Source organism: Rhinolophus ferrumequinum, chromosome 14 (assembly GCF_004115265.2).
Source record: "Rhinolophus ferrumequinum isolate MPI-CBG mRhiFer1 chromosome 14, mRhiFer1_v1.p, whole genome shotgun sequence".
Taxonomy (NCBI): Eukaryota; Metazoa; Chordata; class Mammalia; order Chiroptera; family Rhinolophidae; genus Rhinolophus; species Rhinolophus ferrumequinum.
The window spans coordinates 14092482-14112054 of record NC_046297.1 but is presented as its reverse complement, the minus strand read 5'-3'; the positions used below and the strand labels follow the sequence as shown (position 1 = coordinate 14112054).

Here is a 19573-nt window from a genome sequence, read left to right as displayed (position 1 = left end):
CACCATAGTTTCAGATTTCTGGCTTCCGTGAATTTTTTGTAAGCCTGATTCACCTTCACCACCTCAGAACCCTACTCACTACATAATATTTATCCAATGCAAGGTTAGCTGGTTGGAATTTCACACTTCCTCATCAGTCTTTCCCTGAAGACTTAGGATGTGACACAAAAGTTCTGCTTGATTCCCTGGTGGTCCCTCTTAATGTATGGTCCCACGTCGGGGAATAAGGTTGCCTTAGAAACACCTCAGGCTCACTTGCTCATCTGTAAACTCACGCCAGCCCCCATCAGTGGAACTGCAGACCTTTCAAGAAGGCCAATGCCCTGTTTCTAGGTGCTTTCCTTGTGGCCATTCACACAGTGAAACCTGCCCTTGCTTTGCTGCTTGTGATTTCGGATGCCATGCAATCTCTACTCTATCATTTACTTTCTCTCGTCACCTAATCACATAGGCAGATTATGTGTTAGAAGATGGTCATGGCAAAAACCAGACATCAACTCACTCCACCAGTGGTGAACAGGGACTCAGAGAAGCATGGCTGCCCTCCCCGTCCTCATTCTCAAAGAAAAAACAATTTTTCCACAAGGTTTGAATTCAGCCCTATATCAAATTTGGATCTTACAGAAGGCCCTGGTTCTCATTTGTCCTTCTGCAGGAGGCACTTTGAACCTGATCACACTGATTCCTCCCAGAAAACCTCCTTAAAGAGGTCACAGGTCACACTGTGCAAAGCCTCTATGCACGGACTGGTCTTTAGCTACAAAATCGCCCTGTCAGTTTCCACCTTTGTAGGCCATGTCTGCAGTATGCTCAGTCACTGCAAAGAGAATTTGTTGGAAATGACAATAGATCTATGTCGTGTGTTAATTTTTAAATTTATTTTGAAAAAATTATCCCAGGTCCTACCTAGTCAACCACACATGACAGGGCAATAATACGGTGGGGAGAAGGACTCTGTGAGACAGGTTGGCTACCCTTGGCAGCAGTCTCCGTGAGTCTCACCTCCTGGGGATGCCTCCTTGTGGCCATTTCCTGGTCCAATCTGCTTCCATCCCTGCCCTTCCTCTCCCTACGTGACTTACATGCAAGTTACACCAGGGTGTTAACACAGGGACAGCCTCCCCACCCCCGTGAACAATTGGGTATTTTATTGGGAGTATAAGTGGCAGTTAGATTTTTGTAGAAGTGGGAGGAGCAATGAAAGCCCCTCTCTATTCCCCTTCCTCCCTTCCCAGTGAGGTTTCGTGGCCTTGTGTGGAAGACTTTGTCCAACCAGTTACATGGAAGCTGTTCAGGGAACAGGGATTTCCAGAGAAATATCTCCCTATTTGGTGGATTAACTTAGCAGCTGCTCTAGCTGATACTCGAGCTGAACCATGGCAGCTGCCTCAAGATCAGACGAGCCCCCCATTCTCACCCCTTAAACACAGACACACACACACACACACACACACACACACACACACACACACACACACACACTCCACAAAGAGCCAATTGCTTTGGAGATAGGAACTTTGATATTAAAATCTCTACAATTTCTGCCTCTATAAAGAACCACAGTTCATGCATTTCATCAGAGCATGAACTCATAGTTGTATAAAACCCTAAAAGCTTTACCACATCATACCTATTAATTGTTTCTAGAATAGAATATACACTTTTCACATTGCTTTCTTCAAGCTTGAAAACAGACGATCAAGTTGGGCAGAAATTCTGCTAAGGTTTGGGGCACTGGAAAGATCAATGAAATTAGGAGAAAGGACTTAGGGTCCAGTCCTGCAGCTTCTGCATCTGACTCTGGGTGTTTAATTTCTTTGAGCCTCAGTTTTCTCACCAAGAAAATGGAACAACTACTTAATGAAAAGATTCATCTATTTATACAGCGTTAGAGAGTGAAAAATCTAGTATGAATAATTTTATGTATTGTTTCAGGATGTTTTCATTGGGAGGGTTATGGAATAAGGGACTGATGCAAATCATTCTGAGTGACAATAATAACAGATTCTCAGTGAAATGGAGATCCTATTGCAGTTCTCAAGATACGTTTCTTGCCTTGAAGCTCTTACAGAAGTCCCCATTTCCCAAACTCTTTTCCAAATCTCCTCCTAGGCACCCATTTAACTGAATGTTTCCATAGCTGTTATTACCCCTTTAGATGCCATGAACTCCATAAAATCCATGATGGCTCAACTCTTGAGGTCCACCTGAAGGTACTTATAGAGCTCACTGCCCAGTAGAGCAAAGACAGAATGTACACATTACAGGCAGTCACAGAACAGTAGAGGAATGAAGAGAGGAAAGATACGTGATTTTTAAAATGCATCTATTTTAAGTGTACACACAGTTCAACAACTTATTACAAATATGTAATATCTGTAGTAGCAGTGTATAGCCACTACCACAATTAAGATAGAGAATATTTCTGTCACTCCACAAAGTTCCCTCATGGGTCTTTGCAGTTATTCCCCTCCCAGCATCCCAGCTGACGTTTTGCTAAGTCATTATAGCTTTGCCAGTTCTAGAAGGTCATATATATGAAAAGATCCATTCTGTAGACTTTTGTGACTGGCTTCTTTCACTTAGCATGTTACTTTTGAGATTCATTCATTTTGTTGCATGTATCAGTAGCCCATTTCATTGTATTCCTGAGTGGTAAGTATTCCATTGTGTGGATATACCACAACATATCTGTTTATCACTTGATGGATGGTTGTGTTGTCAGCAGTTTTGGCAACTATAAATAAAGCTACTACGAACATTCACATATCGGTCTGTGTGAATGTATGTTTTCATTTCTCTTGAGTAAATACCTAGGAGTGGAATTGTGGGATTGTGTAGTAAGTTCCTGGTTAATTTCATAAGAAACTGTCAAACTTTTCCATAGTGGCTATTCTGTTTTGTGCTTGCACCAGCAACGTAAAAGACTTCTAATTATTCCACATCCTAGCCAGATCTTGGTACTGAGTCAATCTTTTACATTTTTGCCGTTCTAATGGATGTGTATGGTATCTTCTTGTAGTTTTGATTTACATTTTCCAGATGACTAATGATGTTTAGCATCTTTTTCATGTACTTCTTAGTCATTTTTATATTTACTTTGATGAAGTATCTGTTCCCATATTTTGCCGACTTTTTATTGGATTATTTATCTTCTCAGAGAGTTGTAAACGTTCTGTTATGTATTTTGGATAAAACTCCCTTATCAAACATGTTTTGCCAATATTTCCTCCCAATCTGTGGCTTGCCTTTTCATTTTTTGCACAGTATGTTTTGAAGAGCAAACATTTTTTGCTTTAATGAAGTCCAGTTTGTCATGTTTTTCCTTTATGACTTATACTTATGTCCTATTTAAAAATCTTTGCTTAACTCAAAATTACAAAGATTTTCTCCTATATTTTCTTCTAGAATTTTTATAGTTTTAGCTCTTAAAGTAGATCTACCGTGTTTCCCCGAAAATAAGACCTAGCCAGACCCTCAGCTTTAATGCGTCTTTTGGAGCAAAAATTAATATAAGACCCGGTCTTATTATATTATATTATATTATATTATATTATATTATATTATATTATATTATACGCAGTCTTATATTATACTAAAATAAGACCAGGTCTTATATTAATTTTTGCTCCAAAAGACACATTAGAGCTGATGGTCTGGCTAGGTCTTATTTTCAGGGAAACATGGTAAGATCATTTTAAGTTAATTCTTGTGTATATATGAGATAAAAAGAAAGGTTTTGGTTTTAGTTATTTGTTTTCCATATAGATATTTGTTCCAGGACTATTTTTTTTAAAAGAGTATCCTTTCCCTCAGAGAATTACCTTGATTACTTTGTAGAAATTCAAAAGACCGTTTATGTTCTAGACTCTCTATTTTGTACCATTGACCAGTATGTTTGTCCCTCTACCAATACCACACTGTCCTGATTATTATAACTTTGTAGAAATCTCCAAAACAGGTCATGTAAGTCCTCTACTTTATTCGTTTTCTCTCTCTTTTTTTTTTTTTTGGCTATTTTCTATTTTATTCATTTTTGCTTTCTTTTCATTTTTATGCTTACTTTGGGTTTCATTTTCTCTTCTCTTTCTAGTTTCTTAGGGTTAAAGGTTGGATTATTGATTTGAAATCTTTCTTTTTTTCTAATAAAAGCATTTAATGCTATAAATTTTCTTCTACTCACTCACTGCTTAGCTACATCCCACAAGATTTGATATGTTGTATTTTCATTTAATCCAAAATATTTTCTAACTTAACTTGTGGTTTCTTCCTTGACTCATGGATTATTTAGATGAGTAGCATTTAATTTGTAGATATTGGGAAATTTTCTAGACAGCTTTCTGTTTGATTTCTGGTTTGATCCTGTTGTGGAGAGAGACTATTCTTTACTATATTAGTCCAGTCTTTTAACACTTATTAAGATTTGTTTTATGGTCCAAAATATGATCTAACTTGGTGAATGTTCCATGTGTAACTGAAAACATTGTATTTTCTGTTGCTGCTGGATGAAGTGTTGTACAAATGTCAATTAGTTCAATTGATTTGTAGTGTTCAAGTTAGTGTTCAAGTTTACTGCATCCTTACTGATGTTCTGTTTACTTGTTTTACCAATTGCAGAGAGAGGAATTTTGAGATCTCTGACTATAATTGTAGATTTGTGTATTTTTCCTTGGAGACCTGTCAGTTTTGCCTCATGTATTTTGAAACTCTGTTTAGATGCATTCACATTCATCATTGTCATACTTCTTGAAGAATTGTTAAGAATGGTTTAAAAAAAGACAGGCGAGGAGCTAGCAAAGATTATTTTCTCTTCTTGAAGCCCAGGGTTTATTTCCTAGGCTCTCAGAAACTCATACTTGTGTCCCCAGACCTGAGATCTATTCAAATTTCTCATCATCCCAAGATTCAGTCCCCTTGAAAATATTCATATTTTCCCAAATTGGGATGAATAATGGGCTGATATTCCAAGGAGAAGCAGCCTTGGGGAGCACTGGGTCTTCACAAGGTGTCACATACAAAAAGATAAAATCATTTTCATGCAAATGACCTTTGAGACCAAATCATTCATTCTGATTTCAAGGGTAAATATCAACTCCAGTTGCCACCAGAGACTGAGAGGTGAGAGATGCCTGAGGTTAGAGGTCTAGAAAGCTTCTTTTCTGAGTGAGATTAATCTCACAAGGTATTATAGAACATCTTAAAAAAAAAAAAGCAGGAGACTAAGAACATGATTTCCCATGAGTGTGACAATAGGTCCTGTGTTCTTTGAAATAATCTATTTAATTTTCCAAAACAAACTGAAATGGATGAAAATTTAACTGTGTTCTCTAAATTTAATTGAGGATTCAAGGTGTCAAATTATTTTCAAATAGAAAACCACACTGAGTACGATTGCTATATATTACAAATTAGGAGAGTCAGGCTTACAAATCACTGACATACCAGATGCCCTGGTATGACTGTGCTGGAATTTCAGCTGGGTAAAATCAGAGAGAAAACTGATCAATGGTCAGGATTGGCCTGCAGTTACTGCACAACATTGTCCAGGACTTAATACCGTGTTTCCCTGAAAATAAGACCTAGCTGGACAATCAGCTCTAATGCGTCTTTTGGAGTAAAAATTAATATAAGACCCGGTATTATATTATATTATACTATACTATACTATATTATATTAGACCCGGTCTTTTTTATAGTAAAATTAGACCGAGTCATATTAATTTTTGCTCCAAAAGATGCATTAGAGCTGATTGTCCAGCTAGGTCTTATTTTTGGGGAAACATGGTAATCCTGGAAATTATAACAATTTATAGTAATGAAATGCAGGCATTTTTACATTGAAAAAAATTATAAGAGAGAGTAAGGTTTTTCTTAAACAAGTAAGTTTTAATGAGGCCATTACGTTAACATTGTAAATGTTTTATTATTTGTATCCTACAACTGTAATTTTCTTTTTCTGGGTTTTTTTTTCCCCCTTGCTGGGAAAGTGATATCCTAATAACTGTCAATTTGAGGGCTCTCCTAAAAGGACCAAAAAAAATCTATACTTAAACTGCAGACTATATTTCTCAGGATCAAATAGCATTCTTAGTAAATGTCCCTTTAATAGGAAACTAAAATGGATGTATCCATTTTAAAGAGGGAAATATAATGTAAATTGTGTGTGAGCAAGGTAATGGATTCATTTCCCCTGGCAACCTGTGCCTACAGCTCTACAATTCCATGAAAACAGTAACACAGCCCTGGGGAGAGCTCTCTGGGGAAGTTGTTATGACATAGCTAGTTGAGTTTTGCTTCCTGTGTTTTAAAATTGTTTCTTATTCTGATTTAACCTAAGACCTTTGTCAGTTGTACATCCTGTGGATTTTTTCTGTCTTTTTAAGTATTCCTCCATGATTTCCACGATGTGCCTTTTCCCCACCACAGCCCACAAAGTGGTGAATTAATCCTCCGTCACGTTAATGCATCTAAAAAACCAATGCCACATGGCAATGACTGTGACTAACGCGTGCACATTGCTTCATCATTCACAAAGGCTTTCATAGAGATTCTTTCACGTAAACCTCCCAACAACCCTGGACAGAAGGAATGGTTAAACTTCCTCCTTTTATAGTGGGGGACCTCAGACGCTGAGTGACTTGCTTGGATCACAGAGCTGCTGGGAGCTTGGTTCCCAGTGACGCGTTGGCCTCTCCAATGCGACGTGCACATGCAGTACAATAGAGGCCAAGCCCACATCTGGGGAAAGTGAGCAAATCCCCACTTTACCTGGGCTGATGTGAATGAAGCAAAAACAGTGGGACCACGGGTTCTCCTTGCTTTGATGCACCACTGATAACCCACTGGCATAGCCTCACCGGGCAGGTCATTTCTCGGCCTCCACTGCTCGCAGGGGTATGGCGGTCCATGGCAAATGAGAGCACGCCATGCTGCTGACCACCCTGCATCTCTATCTGACTTCCAGAGTCAGAGTTGGCCGGTCTCCAGAGACTCATATGCTCAACAGCACTGGCTGCCCCTTTTCTCTTTGGATTTGTGGCCAACTATTAACAAATCTCAGCACTTCATCTTAGAGTGACTTGGAGCAGGTTCTTCAGCCTTTCTGCTTCTACATTTTCTCATCCGTAAACTGGGCATAATAGTGCTATCTACCTCCCATGGCTCTTGAGACCCCGTTTGGCCTATTTGCCTACCACAGGCACAGAAGCCCTTGTCTGTGCGCGTGAGTGATCTAATTAGCAGTTCTCTGTAATTCAGGTCTTGCAGAAAGGGTGAGAACACACACATACAGTCTGTTGGGGACGCACATGGTCAGGTCCACATCTGAGAAGAGAGCTGGCTTGAAGTTTTTGCCAGGCGGTGATATCAGCAGTTTACCTTCTCCTTCCTGCTCCCCACCTGAACCCCTCAATTCCTAGACACCATGTTTGAAACAAACCAAACAGAATACACCCTACATCTTCTTCTATCTAGGTCAAGAAAAAGTGAGTGAGTGAGTTTCTTTTTGTTTCATAGGCCTAAGGAAGTTACTTTTGTTTCTGATCTTCCCGTAGCAAGAAGGATGCAGCTACTGGCAACGAAGGCCCCAAATCAACTCCCTTCACCCGTCCCTTAAATCACTCCGTGTGTACAGTTCTAAATTCTCCCAAGGGGACAAAAAGGCTTTTTAGTGACTGTTTTCCTGCCAGAGCTCTTTCGGGGAGGTACCTGTTTTCTTTTTCCTCTAGCATTCATGGAGAGCGTGCTCTATGTTCACAGCTCTGTGCTTGGTCCTAAGATGTCTTGGTTGCTCCACCATCAAGGAGAAATGTCTGCATTCTTATGAAAGAAATGGCCACAATGGCAGACCTGCCTGACAGAGTTTCCAGGGCTTAGACCCTTGGCGGTGAGTCTTGGGCCTGTCTCAGTTACTTCGCAGGCTGATGACTGGCCCAGGCTCTTGGCTGTACTCTTTTCCAGTCTGGAATCCATAAAGCTTAAGCTATCCAAGGGCGTAAGTTTCAGGAATGCTAACTAGGGGAGCAGGCCAGTGCTTGGGTTTAATCTTTCCAAATAAACATCCTAAACATGACCTCAGCATTCCTACCCACACCTGTTTCCAGCATCTGGATTTGATTTCCTGACCCAGCCTAGCAGGTGCAGGGTAGACACAGGGCGGCTGCCCACTTGAGTCTAGCCTTACCCCTCCTATACACATTCCTTTAAGGCAAATGGATTTCATTATAGAAGGGCAAAGGTTCTTCTGAATTGGCCTAGAGAGACTGGCATTTAACATGCGTTGGTAACCAGATCCTGCTGTCAGGTTGATTTGCGATTGGCATTCACAGCAACAGAGAGGAGAGGGGGCCCCACGTGTGGGAGCCTCACTGCCTCCAACGTCCCCTTCAGTCTGGCCTAGGGACTAACATATTCGCACAGTCAGCTCTCAGGATACGGCATGGCCATTTCTGGGTAAAGTGCTATCTGGCAGGAGTGTACATTAAGTTATTGTCTTCCATTATCTTACTTGCAATTCAGTTTATCAGATCAATTAGTATCACTCGGATAATCCTGAGGGCATGGAACACAGGACAGGTAAATGCTACTGGATCAGGATCGTGGGGGTGTAGAGGACCATCATTTGGGGAAAGGCCGAGGCCGGCACCTCCTGGAGCCCTAGGAAGCTTAGACGCAGCCTGACTGGTTGCTGATCAAAATGGCCTGGCCGAGCTCACTCTTTTACTTCCGGTCGGCTAAAACAATAACTCCCCTCCTACTGTGGCTACCCAGACACTTGTGCCAGAAGGAGTATCAGGAAAGCATCTGTTCAGCTTTGTTCAGTCAGTGAGTCATGTGGCACAAGATGCATTTAGGTCAAGGCGGCTGTTGAGATTGCCCCCCAAGCCAAAATAAGAGCACGTTCACCCAGTTACATCCCCTGTGCTAAGTGCCCAGGGACACATCTGGCCTCAGTTGAACACTGAAGGTTGCATCACTGTCGCGTCCCGCGCAACACGGGCAGTGAGGGTGCGAGAAGGGGCGGTTTGGGTTAAGTTTTTAAGAAAGAAACAAACAGAGACTTAATGCAGTTAAATCTCTCCGAAGGCCAGGGGTCTCTCGGTCTCAGAGGACTGGAGCCCAGAATAAGGCCGACTGAAGGTTTTTATTGATAGGTATACAAATACAAGAAAGTAACATTGTTTCTTACACGGTCTGTGAGACTCATACATCATAGCAGAAAAATGTTTATTCCAATCACCCTTTGTCTGTAAACAGCCGAAGCACAGGGTCCCATGATGTCTTAATTAAGGTATGTACCCTCTCAGGGTCAAGTCTCTCATATTGTAAATGCTCCGTTGAGATAAGTGGAGAGAACTGATCTTTATTGTCCTCACGACTTCTCTCACAAACAGGTGCCAGGGAAAAGCCAGAGCCAGCAATGGCTTTTCCCGGGCAGGGGGAAGGGGAGGCAACGCCCCTTCCCATATTTTTCTAAGGCAGCTCATTGAGGGTCCCCACTCGGTTCCGCCTGGCTTAGGTTGTATCTCAAGTGAGATATCTTACCCGTCTTTGGCTGCAAACCATTTTTTGGGGACCAGACAGAGACACATAAGGTGTAAACACAAGGATGGAACAGAGTCCCAGAAAGGCACAGTCTCACAGACTCTTCTTTCCTTCAGGAAAGACACGGGGGGCCAGTCGGCTAGGCTGCTGTGTGACTACACATCACAACTTGATTTTCAAGAATATTGCCACAAGAAGCATGTTGGCTTTTTAAAAAAATTTATCACAGTTAGCATAAAAATCAAGCCAAAGATTCCACTGAGCATTTTACGCTCTTTTCTTTGACACCTTCCTACTAAAAACTAGCCTTCTGTTAAGAGCAACAAGCTTGTGTGCTCTTAGAGGCTAAAAAGGTAACATTAACAAAAAAGCAGGCCAGGTAAAAGAAAAGGTTGATAGAAGCATAAATACAAGATATAGTTTGCTTTCCTCTTTTACTCTGAGCACATAGCAACTGTACAAGCGCAATGATAAGTGGCCACAGAAAGCAGCACGGCGGCAGGGGAGGCAAAGGGAGTGGTGGGCACTAGGGGAGCAGGACAGAGCGCATGCGCAGCCGGAAGGGGCAGCACTGCCAGGCTCTCCGTGCCAGGGCTGCTTCCTACATTTCCCCTTTGTCAAGAGAACCTGCAAATCCAGGTTTTAATATGAAGTCTCCTAAATTAAAAAGAAATTTTAATTGTGGTCAAACACACACACACACACACACACACACACACACACACACACATAACATAAAACTGATAATCGTAACAATTTCTGAGTTACAGTCCAGTGTTCAGTATATTCACATTGTTGTGCAACCAATCTCCAGGACATTTTCATTCTGCAAAACGGAACCTCTGACCCATTAAACAATTCCCATTGCTCCCTGCCCCTAGCCACTGGCAACCACCTTTCCACTTTCGGTTTCTATGAACTTAACTACTTTAGATACCTTGTATCTGTTGAATCATACAGTCTTTGTCTTTCCTGACAGGCTTATTTCACTGAGCATATTTTCCTCAAGACTCATCCAGGTTGTAGCATGTGTCAGAATTTCCTTCCTTTTTAAGGCTTAATAATATTCCATCATCTGTAAAAATGCCACATTGTTTATCTATTCATCCACTGATGGGCATTTGGGTTGCTTCTACCTCTTAGCCACTGTGAATAGAGCTGCTGTTTATCTGTGTAAGTCCCTATTTTCAATTATTTGGGGGTATATACCCAAAAATGGAATTGCTGGATTATGTGGTAATTTTATGTTCAGTGTTTTGAAGAACTGCCATACTATTTTCTATAGCAGCTACACGATTTTACATTCCCACCAACAGTGCACAAGAGTGTCTACTTCTCTAGATCCTTGCTCCTGAATGTTTCATGTTTGCAACTAATTCAAGTTTTTTTCAAAATACCATGTAGCCGCACGGTTCAGCCGAGCAAACACTGTCCATAACCTGCAACTGTCCTGCGCACAGAGACAGATGTCCACAAGGATGCATGCTAAGGAGCATGCAGGAAGCATGCATGCCCCATCAACAAGAAGTGGTTCTAGGTGCCATAACCTGTCCAGGGGACGCCTGCACATCACACAGCTCTGGATGGAAGCACCTCTCAACACTTTGCTCTTCTGTGCAGTGAAATGATACCCTAGTGTCATAATCTGACTTCGATTTCTTCCTCTCAAATGACATTTGATAGTAACAGGAAAGAAATCAAAAGAAAACAAAAGATTTTGCCTTTCTGGTGACACTGGTTCATTAATACCCAGAATTCCTGGTCAAGTTCAGCTGAGAAAAATACTCTTTCCTCTAAGCCAAGGCACATCACTCCCTTCTGCTCATCTTTTGTGGATCTCGATCAAATTGGGTGTCAGAGTTGAGACAGAGGGAAAATGCTGCCTCCCTAATCCATTTCCTGGTTTTTATGATGAAAACTCATATTTCTCAAATTATCTGAAGCCCCATGGTGACAGATTACAGTGTTAAATGATGGTTGTAAGTTTGTTCATTTAGTTTGTCATCTGAGAAAAATGTGTAAAATTTAAAAATAACATGGAACTAACAATCCTTTCTTCACCTTTTTACACTCCTCAAACTAAACTGGAATATCAGGACAAACTCAAAAGCAGGTAAAGGAGATCAGTGCTTATCATTTTCTGTCCTTTGTTCATCATTATTCCCCAAAAATAGCACTTCCTGTGAAGGAAGAGAGCCAGCCGTGGAAAAACTATTTAAAGAATACATATATACAGTTCCATTTGGGGGAAGGCTACAGAAAAAATATCTGCTTATGATTTAATGGGCTGTGCTTATAAAAAGGAGGTTTCTAAATCTTTTAACTCATTCTTCCTTTATAAGAGAGCCATATATAAAGTTGGGCCACTTGGAGATTCACTGGAGAAGGTCATGAATAACCACGACTACAACATGATAAAGGAATTAAATCAAATATTTGATTCTGGAAAGATGAGCATTGCAAATATAATTGTTTTTCCTTACTGGGGTGGGGTACGTACGGGTCATTGCTGTTGTATATAGTTCCCCATAAACCGTCCTCAGGTGGTTCTACATGGCAGAGGAGTCTTGACACAAATGTAAAAAAGAAGGAAGGAAGGAAGGAAGGAAGGAAGGAAGGAAGGAAGGAAGGAAGGAACGAAGGAAGGAAGGAAGGAAGGAAGGAAGGAAGGAAGGAAGGAAGGAGGGAAGGAGGGAGAGAGAAATTAATATTTATAAAACACTTAATATAAGTGAGGCATGTGCACAGTGCTTTAGGTATATATATGTATATATTCTTTTTATTCAGTCCTCATTTCAACCTTGTTAGATAGGATCTCATCTCTATTTTACAAAAGAGAAAACTAAGGCTCAGAGACGTTCAGTGTCTTGTTTGTGTCATACAGTTAATAAGTAGTTAGTCTGGGATTCAAAATCAGGGTAAGCCTCTTTGCATAAAATTTCTTTGCTGAGATAGTTGGTGGGTCCTCAGGTTTACATCAACAAGACCAAGGAGATGGTGTAATCACCTAAAGACACTCAGGATAACCTCTGCTCTTGTCCCTAGGTCCCCCACCTCCTCTGCCACTGGGCTTTCTTCTCTGAAAGACAGTTTATCTGAAAGATAAGGTCCATATTGTTTGGAGGAAAATCTAATAATGACTGAGAAAGTGGGGTATGAAAGCAGCAAACCTTAACTGTTTAATACCAAGTTTTGAAGGTTGTAGAGTATTAACAGCTAAAACATTTTAATAGGAAGATAGATTTTAATCTTGAGTACAAAAAGCACAAAAATATATAGAAATTCCAAAAGCAGTCCCAAATGGTTTGTTAGCAAACCAGTAGTTTCACAAAGACTATACCCCTCTGCAGAAAATACCTTACCCAACTAGTTTCACTCTTTAGACATTTTAGAACAGCTGTCATGCAAGTTTATTCTAGATTACAAATTGCCTTTAAGGAAAAGAGGCTACAGAATGGACCCTGATGGTCTGTTCTTCTAGGCAGAATTCATTATTCACTAATACAGAATGGTTAGAAAAAAGTCTTACGTATCCATGATAGGCCCAGACCACTTGGGTTTTGTTGTTGTTGTTGTTGTTGTTGTTGTTTTAGGATTTGTAAAAGTAAGGTGACTACGGTGGGGAGAAGAATTTGAGGTCCATAAATAGGCACAGGATTCTGTCAAGATGATGTTTATTCTACCTCAACTTCAAGGACATTGTGGTAGCTATCCCATTATCAGCAGAATCCAATAGCAGCCTTTCTGCAAAAGCCCAGTTGCACTTGATGTCTCAACTATTCCATCATAGAAAACTATTATACATGCTTCCGTTTTAGGCTGTGGTAGCTAATAGGATTTCGTGGCCTATTATAACTTTCTTTCAGGGAGCAACGTGGCCGTGGGAGGGATAATCCCAAAACCATAAGGACTTGGGAACATTTTACTGAACTTGAAACACTACACCAAAACATATATTTAGGGTAAAATCTGATAAAATGCAGGACACTCATTTTTCACTCAAAAGTATTTTGAGCAGCAACAAAACTACATACTCATCAAAGTTTTGCTTTGCCTGTGCCATGTATTGTCCATTCATATAGCAGCTTCATAAAGTCACCCGGGGCTTCTGAGTTGAATGCATGTGCTTTCATTGCTTTGAAATCACTGGCATTCTATCTGGTGGGATAACTTTACAAGCGAAGTCATCGGTAGTTCTCCTAGGAAGATCTGTGTTTGTCATGGTCCCTTTCAATGTAAAAAGTTGGAGTTTATCCATCAAACTGCATTTCAATAAGACTTTACGATGGTCTTTTATTCCATCAAGTTATCATGTTTTCAACTCAAAACAACATAAATTTCACTTATGAGATTAGATTGATTGATTACTTCAAAATTACAACGTGTATCTGTCCGGTATTTCTAAAAGATAAATACCTTTTATAGAGATAGCGCTATAAAAGAAAGATACCTCTTTAGAAATATTGATGTTATGAGACTTTTATGGCCTAAAACAAAAGTCCTTTCGTTCAAGGTTTGCTGAAAATGAAGCCTGCATTTTTGCAGAAATTATACCATATGCACATTCACATCCAGTTTGAAATTCTTACTTTTAACAGTGGAGAGACTATATATCCTGTGATATAGTGATAGCATTTAAAATAGGATTTTATTTATTCTGCAGACTTTTCTAAATCCAAATTCCCATTATTTTTAACACATATTTCATCTCAGTAAATACTGCACAAGTAGACTTTTTTAAAAAAGTAGACTAGCCTCACTCTTTTCCAAGAACTTCCCTCCACTGCATGTATTACTGCTGCTCCTCTTTGGCTCATGAGTGTGAATTCCTTTCATGGCTCTTGACCGTGGCCAAGATAACGGGCTTGCTTCTCTCATCCCTAATAATAATTATGCCCTAGATAATTATTATTATGATGATCGTTCCTCCTCAGTAGAAAAGGGATTGGACCAACCCCCTAAAGGACTAGCCTTTTCCTGCTCTGACTCAGATTTTCTCTGTTGCAGATTGGATTTGAGGACCCTCCCCTGCAGGGACAGGCTGCAGCTGCAGGGAGTGGGAATGGAGTTGATTCTGAGCCAGCTCGCCATGTCTTCTCTTTTTCCTGGTTGAACTCCCTGAAAGAATGATGTTCATTCCAACCGCTGCCCCTCTGTCTGCCTGGCTGAGATGCACAGAGGCAGCAGGGAACCTAGATGAGATTAATATTATGCAGATGAGGAAAGGGACCTCTGGACAGGATTTCTGCAGAAAACCTCTTTAATTCCAGATGACTTATGAAACACATTAAAGAAAAACAATACTTTGAGAAAATATTTGCAGAAAGCATTGGAAAAAAAGAAACCTGATTTTAGGCAAAACTCTTATTGTGTGGGAAACATTATGAATGAAGGACGTATAAGTGTGGTACATGCGTGCGTGCGTTAGTAGTAACTGGTGAAGGCAGAAAAAAGTGGGCACCACACTCTTGTCTCTAATAGGCACTGGCTTTGAATATTATATCGTAGTAGCTCTTATTCTCTTTCCTTTTTAACAATGCAGATGGTCAGTGAAATTCAGTGTTAATTCAGAAGTGACTGATTTATCATTATATGGACAAAAGGTAAATCATTGACCAAAGGTATGAATTGTTTCACAAAGGTTTCCTCTTTTCCATAATACATATCGCTGGAGGTACATGTAGAGATGTTCTTTGACTCTGGTGACACTTTCATAGTCCAGAAGGTTGAAAGCTTAGGACATTTCTATAATCTTAGTTTTAAATATGCAGATATGTGGCACTTTAATGGAAAAAAAAAAAGCTTTTCAACTATCTACTTTCTCATGTATCCACTAAGGCACCAATCTGCTAAACTGCAGAACAACTGCATGTATTTAAATACACACACACACACACACACACACACACACAGTACCCCCACACACACATATATGTGTGTGTGGGGGTACTGTGTGTGTGTGTGTGTCTATATCTATTTAAATCATGCTTTATTTGTCCCACCATAATGCTTCTTTTAGAATATAAGTATAACTTTACTCTGTATGAACTCTTAAATAAATGCTGTTTTTAACAACTTAGTCTTCTAATGATTTATTCAGTGTTTTATATTATCTTATTAATCCTTTAGTCAAGTGTATTTAGAGGGTCCCAAGAGATGGAGCATTTTCACACATCCAGATTAATTTTGAAGTATTGAACATTCAATTGAATTTTTTTAAAGTTATAACTAAACTACCAAAGGTGAATGCATTGTAAAACTAATTAGATGTGCTGTTTGATTTTAAAAGTGAATATAGTTTATATTTCTAAGGATGAAAGTGATTAGAGTTGGCATAGACATAAATGAGGAGGGTATTTGGGGAGTTTTTCAAGTTAAAATATTCTTTATAAAAAATTTTTCCCAAGTGTCATAGCAATAAAATTTCATTGCTTTAAGCGAAGAGGCTATCAAGTTTCTTCTATTAGAAGTAGGCATTGGGAAACAGCTTAGAAAAAATATTTTATGGTAGCAAAGTAATAATAGCTTGATAGTGTGTGAGTCTTTCTCATAGGAAAAAATGCAGCATTTTGGCCCTATAGTTTGGAGGCAAGCTCTCCCTCAACCATCTCCTCTTTTCCTTTCCTCTTTCCCCAACCCTCCCCAATTATTTTACATCTTATAGTTAATCAGGGTTACATGTTATTTTCACTATGAATCGATAGTTCACTTATAGAATCACTCAGTCTTAGAGCTGGAAGCAACTTCCCAAATTGCTTAACTCAATCTCAGGGGAGTCATCTAAAGTAGAGAGACGAGCCAAAGATGACAGCGGGATCTAAACCACAGATATGTTTGTATTTGTCGTAGAAAAGAAAATGTAAGTGTTTTGGTTTTTCTTGTGCTGCAGTCAACTTGGAGGAAGCCAGGAGCTGATAGTAGTTCCCCTACTAGCATTGAAGAGGATAAATAAACTCATGATTACCTTGGCAGCATTTATTAAAAATATAAATATTGAACATTCTCTTACGCAATCAAATGGACCAAGGATTGGAAAGATGTTTTATTCCTGAAACATTTACAAGGAAACTTACAGATTTTGTCTCACCCACCAAAAAGAATGACATTCTTTTCTGCTCAGACCACAACAAAGTCGGCTGGGTGACTTATGTCTGCTTCGTGAAAAGGTTTCCTCTTGGGTCTCTATTCTCTTTAAAACACCGTTAAAGACACCTGGAAATGGAAACTAAAAATAGACAATACAAACAACATTTTGCTGCTGTCACAGCACGTGAGTACACTTGTGCATGCTGAGTATAGGCGCCTTTGCTGTACATCTTCTATGTTTCAAGCTATATAAAAATAAACAGATGGTATCAGAGCAACGCTATGGTACAGAATACTGTATTACTTTATTTTTTATTATTTTTTTTTAAATTTTTGTGCTAAATGCAGAATTTGGGGCCAAACGCACTGTCTCATTTCCCAATAATCTCCATCAGTTTCCTGTTGCTGTGGGCTTGCTGCGCTAACTGCTCGGCCCTGGCCATTTCCAAGACTTCTCGGAGGAGGTGGAAGGTGAGATCCAGCGAGATGGGAGGTTCCTCCGATCGCCTCTCCCTCTCCGGTGCCTCCTGGCGGCCACCGAGGGCGCTCTCGGTGCCGCGCTCCGTGGGACCCGCCGAGCTGTCGAGCGGGCGCCGGAGCAGCAACAGCTGCTGCAGCAACGCGCGGAAAAAGTTGGCTGTCACCTCGTCCGGAGAAAGGCGGCTGCCGCTGCTGCCGGCGAGAGGCAAGGAGGCAGGCGAGAGGGGAGCAGCAGGGCCCTTATTGAGGTTGCCAAGGCGGAGGAAGTATTCCTCCCCCATGCGGAGCAGGACTGGCCGAGCCTGCGGCTGCTGCGGCTGCTGGGGCTGCGGCGGCGGCTGGAAGAAATCCAGGGCTTGGGGAAGCTGTGGGGCCTGCCGGGCGCCCGGGACAGGCCCCCGGCTGAGGAGAGCCCTGCATGGCGGGCAGGGCAGGAGAGCTAGCAGCACGACTCCCGCGGACACGAGCAGCGGCAGTCTCATGTTAGGGGCGCTCGCTGCGGCACGGAGGTGGGCAGAGGGCGGAATGAGAGAAGGAAAGAGAAAAAGAGTTGGTCAGAGTTTAGCTCAACTGGGAGGTGCGCTTGGCGGGGATCTTCCTACGGGACACCCACAGACGTGGCTCAGGGGCTCATGCCGGCGCTGTCCGCGGTCCTGAAGTTCCCGAACAAGGACTTCAAGAGTTGGAGTGGGGGGGGCGCAGGAAAAGGGGCGCCTGCAGGGCTCCGCGCCGGAGCTCAGCCCCTCCTCGCTAGGCTGGACTGACCCTTCTCCTTCCGAGACCCCCGAAAGGACGGTCCCTGAATCCCTTTTCTAACTATCCCCAAAACTGACTTCCTGAGCTCTAAAGATCTACAAATTGAAGATCTCAGCCGCTTTACCCCTCCCCCCGAACCCCACCTCTTCCCGGACATTTCAGCGTGTTCCTCCAAATTGAGAACTGCTGCTTCCTCCTCTTTATTCATCCCCGGCCCAGCATCCTTCTTGCGGGGGTCAGGATAGATGGGAGGCTCGTCTACACAGCCAGCGAGGATGGAAAACTGGCAGTGAGGGTAGTGATGAGTAGCCGTCTAAGTTTGCTTTTGCCACATCCCAGCTACTATCGGAATCTTGAGACACAGTCAGCAAACACACACACACACACACACACACACGCACGCACGCACACACGCGTGGGGACCGCGGCAGCGGCTCCGCGGCGCGCACCGTGGCAGCTCAGGCGGTGCGAAATTGGACGCGCCTTTCCGTCTAGGCGCTCCCTACCTTCCGAGGTGCTTCTGCAGGTGAGCCGGGCGCTGCCGCCTCTCTGCAGAGGAACGTCTCCGGAGCTTTTTGCAGGGATTTTCTTTCCTTCGCCTTTCTGTTCCCACTCTCTTTTTCTTTCCCCCTTCTCTTTCTCTTCAGTCTCTCCACGGACTTGAGCTCCGAGTTTCTCCACACCAGAGACTGGAGTGGGATTTTATAGCGTTGACCCTCTTCAGAAACCACGCAGCATTTGCCTAATAAGCTGACGTTCTCTTGACAGCTCGATTGCGTGCTGCCTCTGCTCCTGCATAAATCATAGGGCCCTGCCAGGGAACCAGGGGCAGAATTTATGCTATCTCAACACTGAATCTCACATCCAATTATATCAACAGATATTTATCGCCTCCTTGGTGACGTCAACCAGCCCTAAAATGGAAGGGCTTCTTATGACTTGTCCATTGACAAAAATTCTTGAATGAGATTTCCCAAGTGTGAAAACATACTGACCTCTTACTATGAAAGGCCAAATTGAGGATCAGGACAGAGACGGTGAATGGGAGGGGAAGGGAGGTCTAACAGTCCTGTGGGCGAAGCAAAACCAGCTGTAGGGGGTGACTCTGGCTCTGGCTCTGGATCCTCCTCTACACCCCACCCCCCACTTCTTTGCCCAGTTGTCTTGGGCAACACCTCAGTATCTGAAAATATCTCTTTGCTAGAGACAAAATGTCCCACCACCTTCCTGCCTGGATAAGAGTGAAGAACAAAGAGATGGAAGCCCAGGGACACTCCTCTTTTAAGCCTCCTTCTGCTTTTCTATACCAAGAACAGATAAAGGAATTATGAGTCTACAGAGGCAAGACCAACAAGACTCTTGAAATGCAGCTCAAGTTTTTAAAATGATAGCAAGAGCTGCTCCTGTGATGAAAGGGCACAAACCAGGGTCAGTCTGCGTTGCAGCAAAGATTTTAAGTTCTTCCAGAACCTCCTCTCTGTCGCTCCTCTCAGAATCTGAAATTAATTGTGGCCTTTTCTATTCCAAAATTAGAGAGAGAAAGGACAGTGAAGTGCTGAATTAAACAATCTTTAGTCTACCCAATGCAAACTCAAGGACAGTTTCCTATTTCTTATTGGAAAAAGCTTAAACTCCTTGATAACAGGACTGCATTCATCAGTTGCATGTTTTCATTGATGAATATTGAGCCTGTAAAAAAGTAACCTCA

At 41.7% G+C, this 19573-nt stretch overlaps 2 protein-coding genes across 8 annotated transcripts in view; one reads left to right on the top strand and one right to left on the bottom strand.

The window, feature by feature from the left end:
- The window catches only part of TRIM55 (tripartite motif containing 55), a 40987-nt gene extending 25531 nt beyond the window's left edge, over window positions 1–15456 (top strand). For 4 of the 7 annotated variants that reach the window (XM_033126847.1, XM_033126846.1, XM_033126840.1 and 1 more), the window contains one exon: window positions 14551–15456. In XM_033126847.1, coding sequence (XP_032982738.1) covers window positions 14551–14673 — 123 coding nt within the window. In that variant the 3' untranslated portion in view covers window positions 14674–15456. The remainder of the gene's footprint in view (window positions 1–14550) is intronic. The other 3 variants (XM_033126841.1, XM_033126848.1, XM_033126845.1) reach the window with 3 other exon arrangements.
- A 1503-nt stretch (window positions 15457–16959) lies between these two features.
- Window positions 16960–18662, bottom strand: CRH (corticotropin releasing hormone). Its single transcript, XM_033126543.1, has 2 exons — window positions 18372–18662; window positions 16960–17605 (listed from the first exon to the last, which is right to left on the bottom strand). The coding sequence occupies exon 2, from the start codon at window positions 17589–17591 to the stop codon at window positions 17001–17003; it is 591 nt and encodes a 196-aa protein (XP_032982434.1). The 5' UTR covers window positions 17592–17605; window positions 18372–18662; the 3' UTR covers window positions 16960–17000.
- Between the last annotated feature and the right edge of the window lie 911 nt (window positions 18663–19573).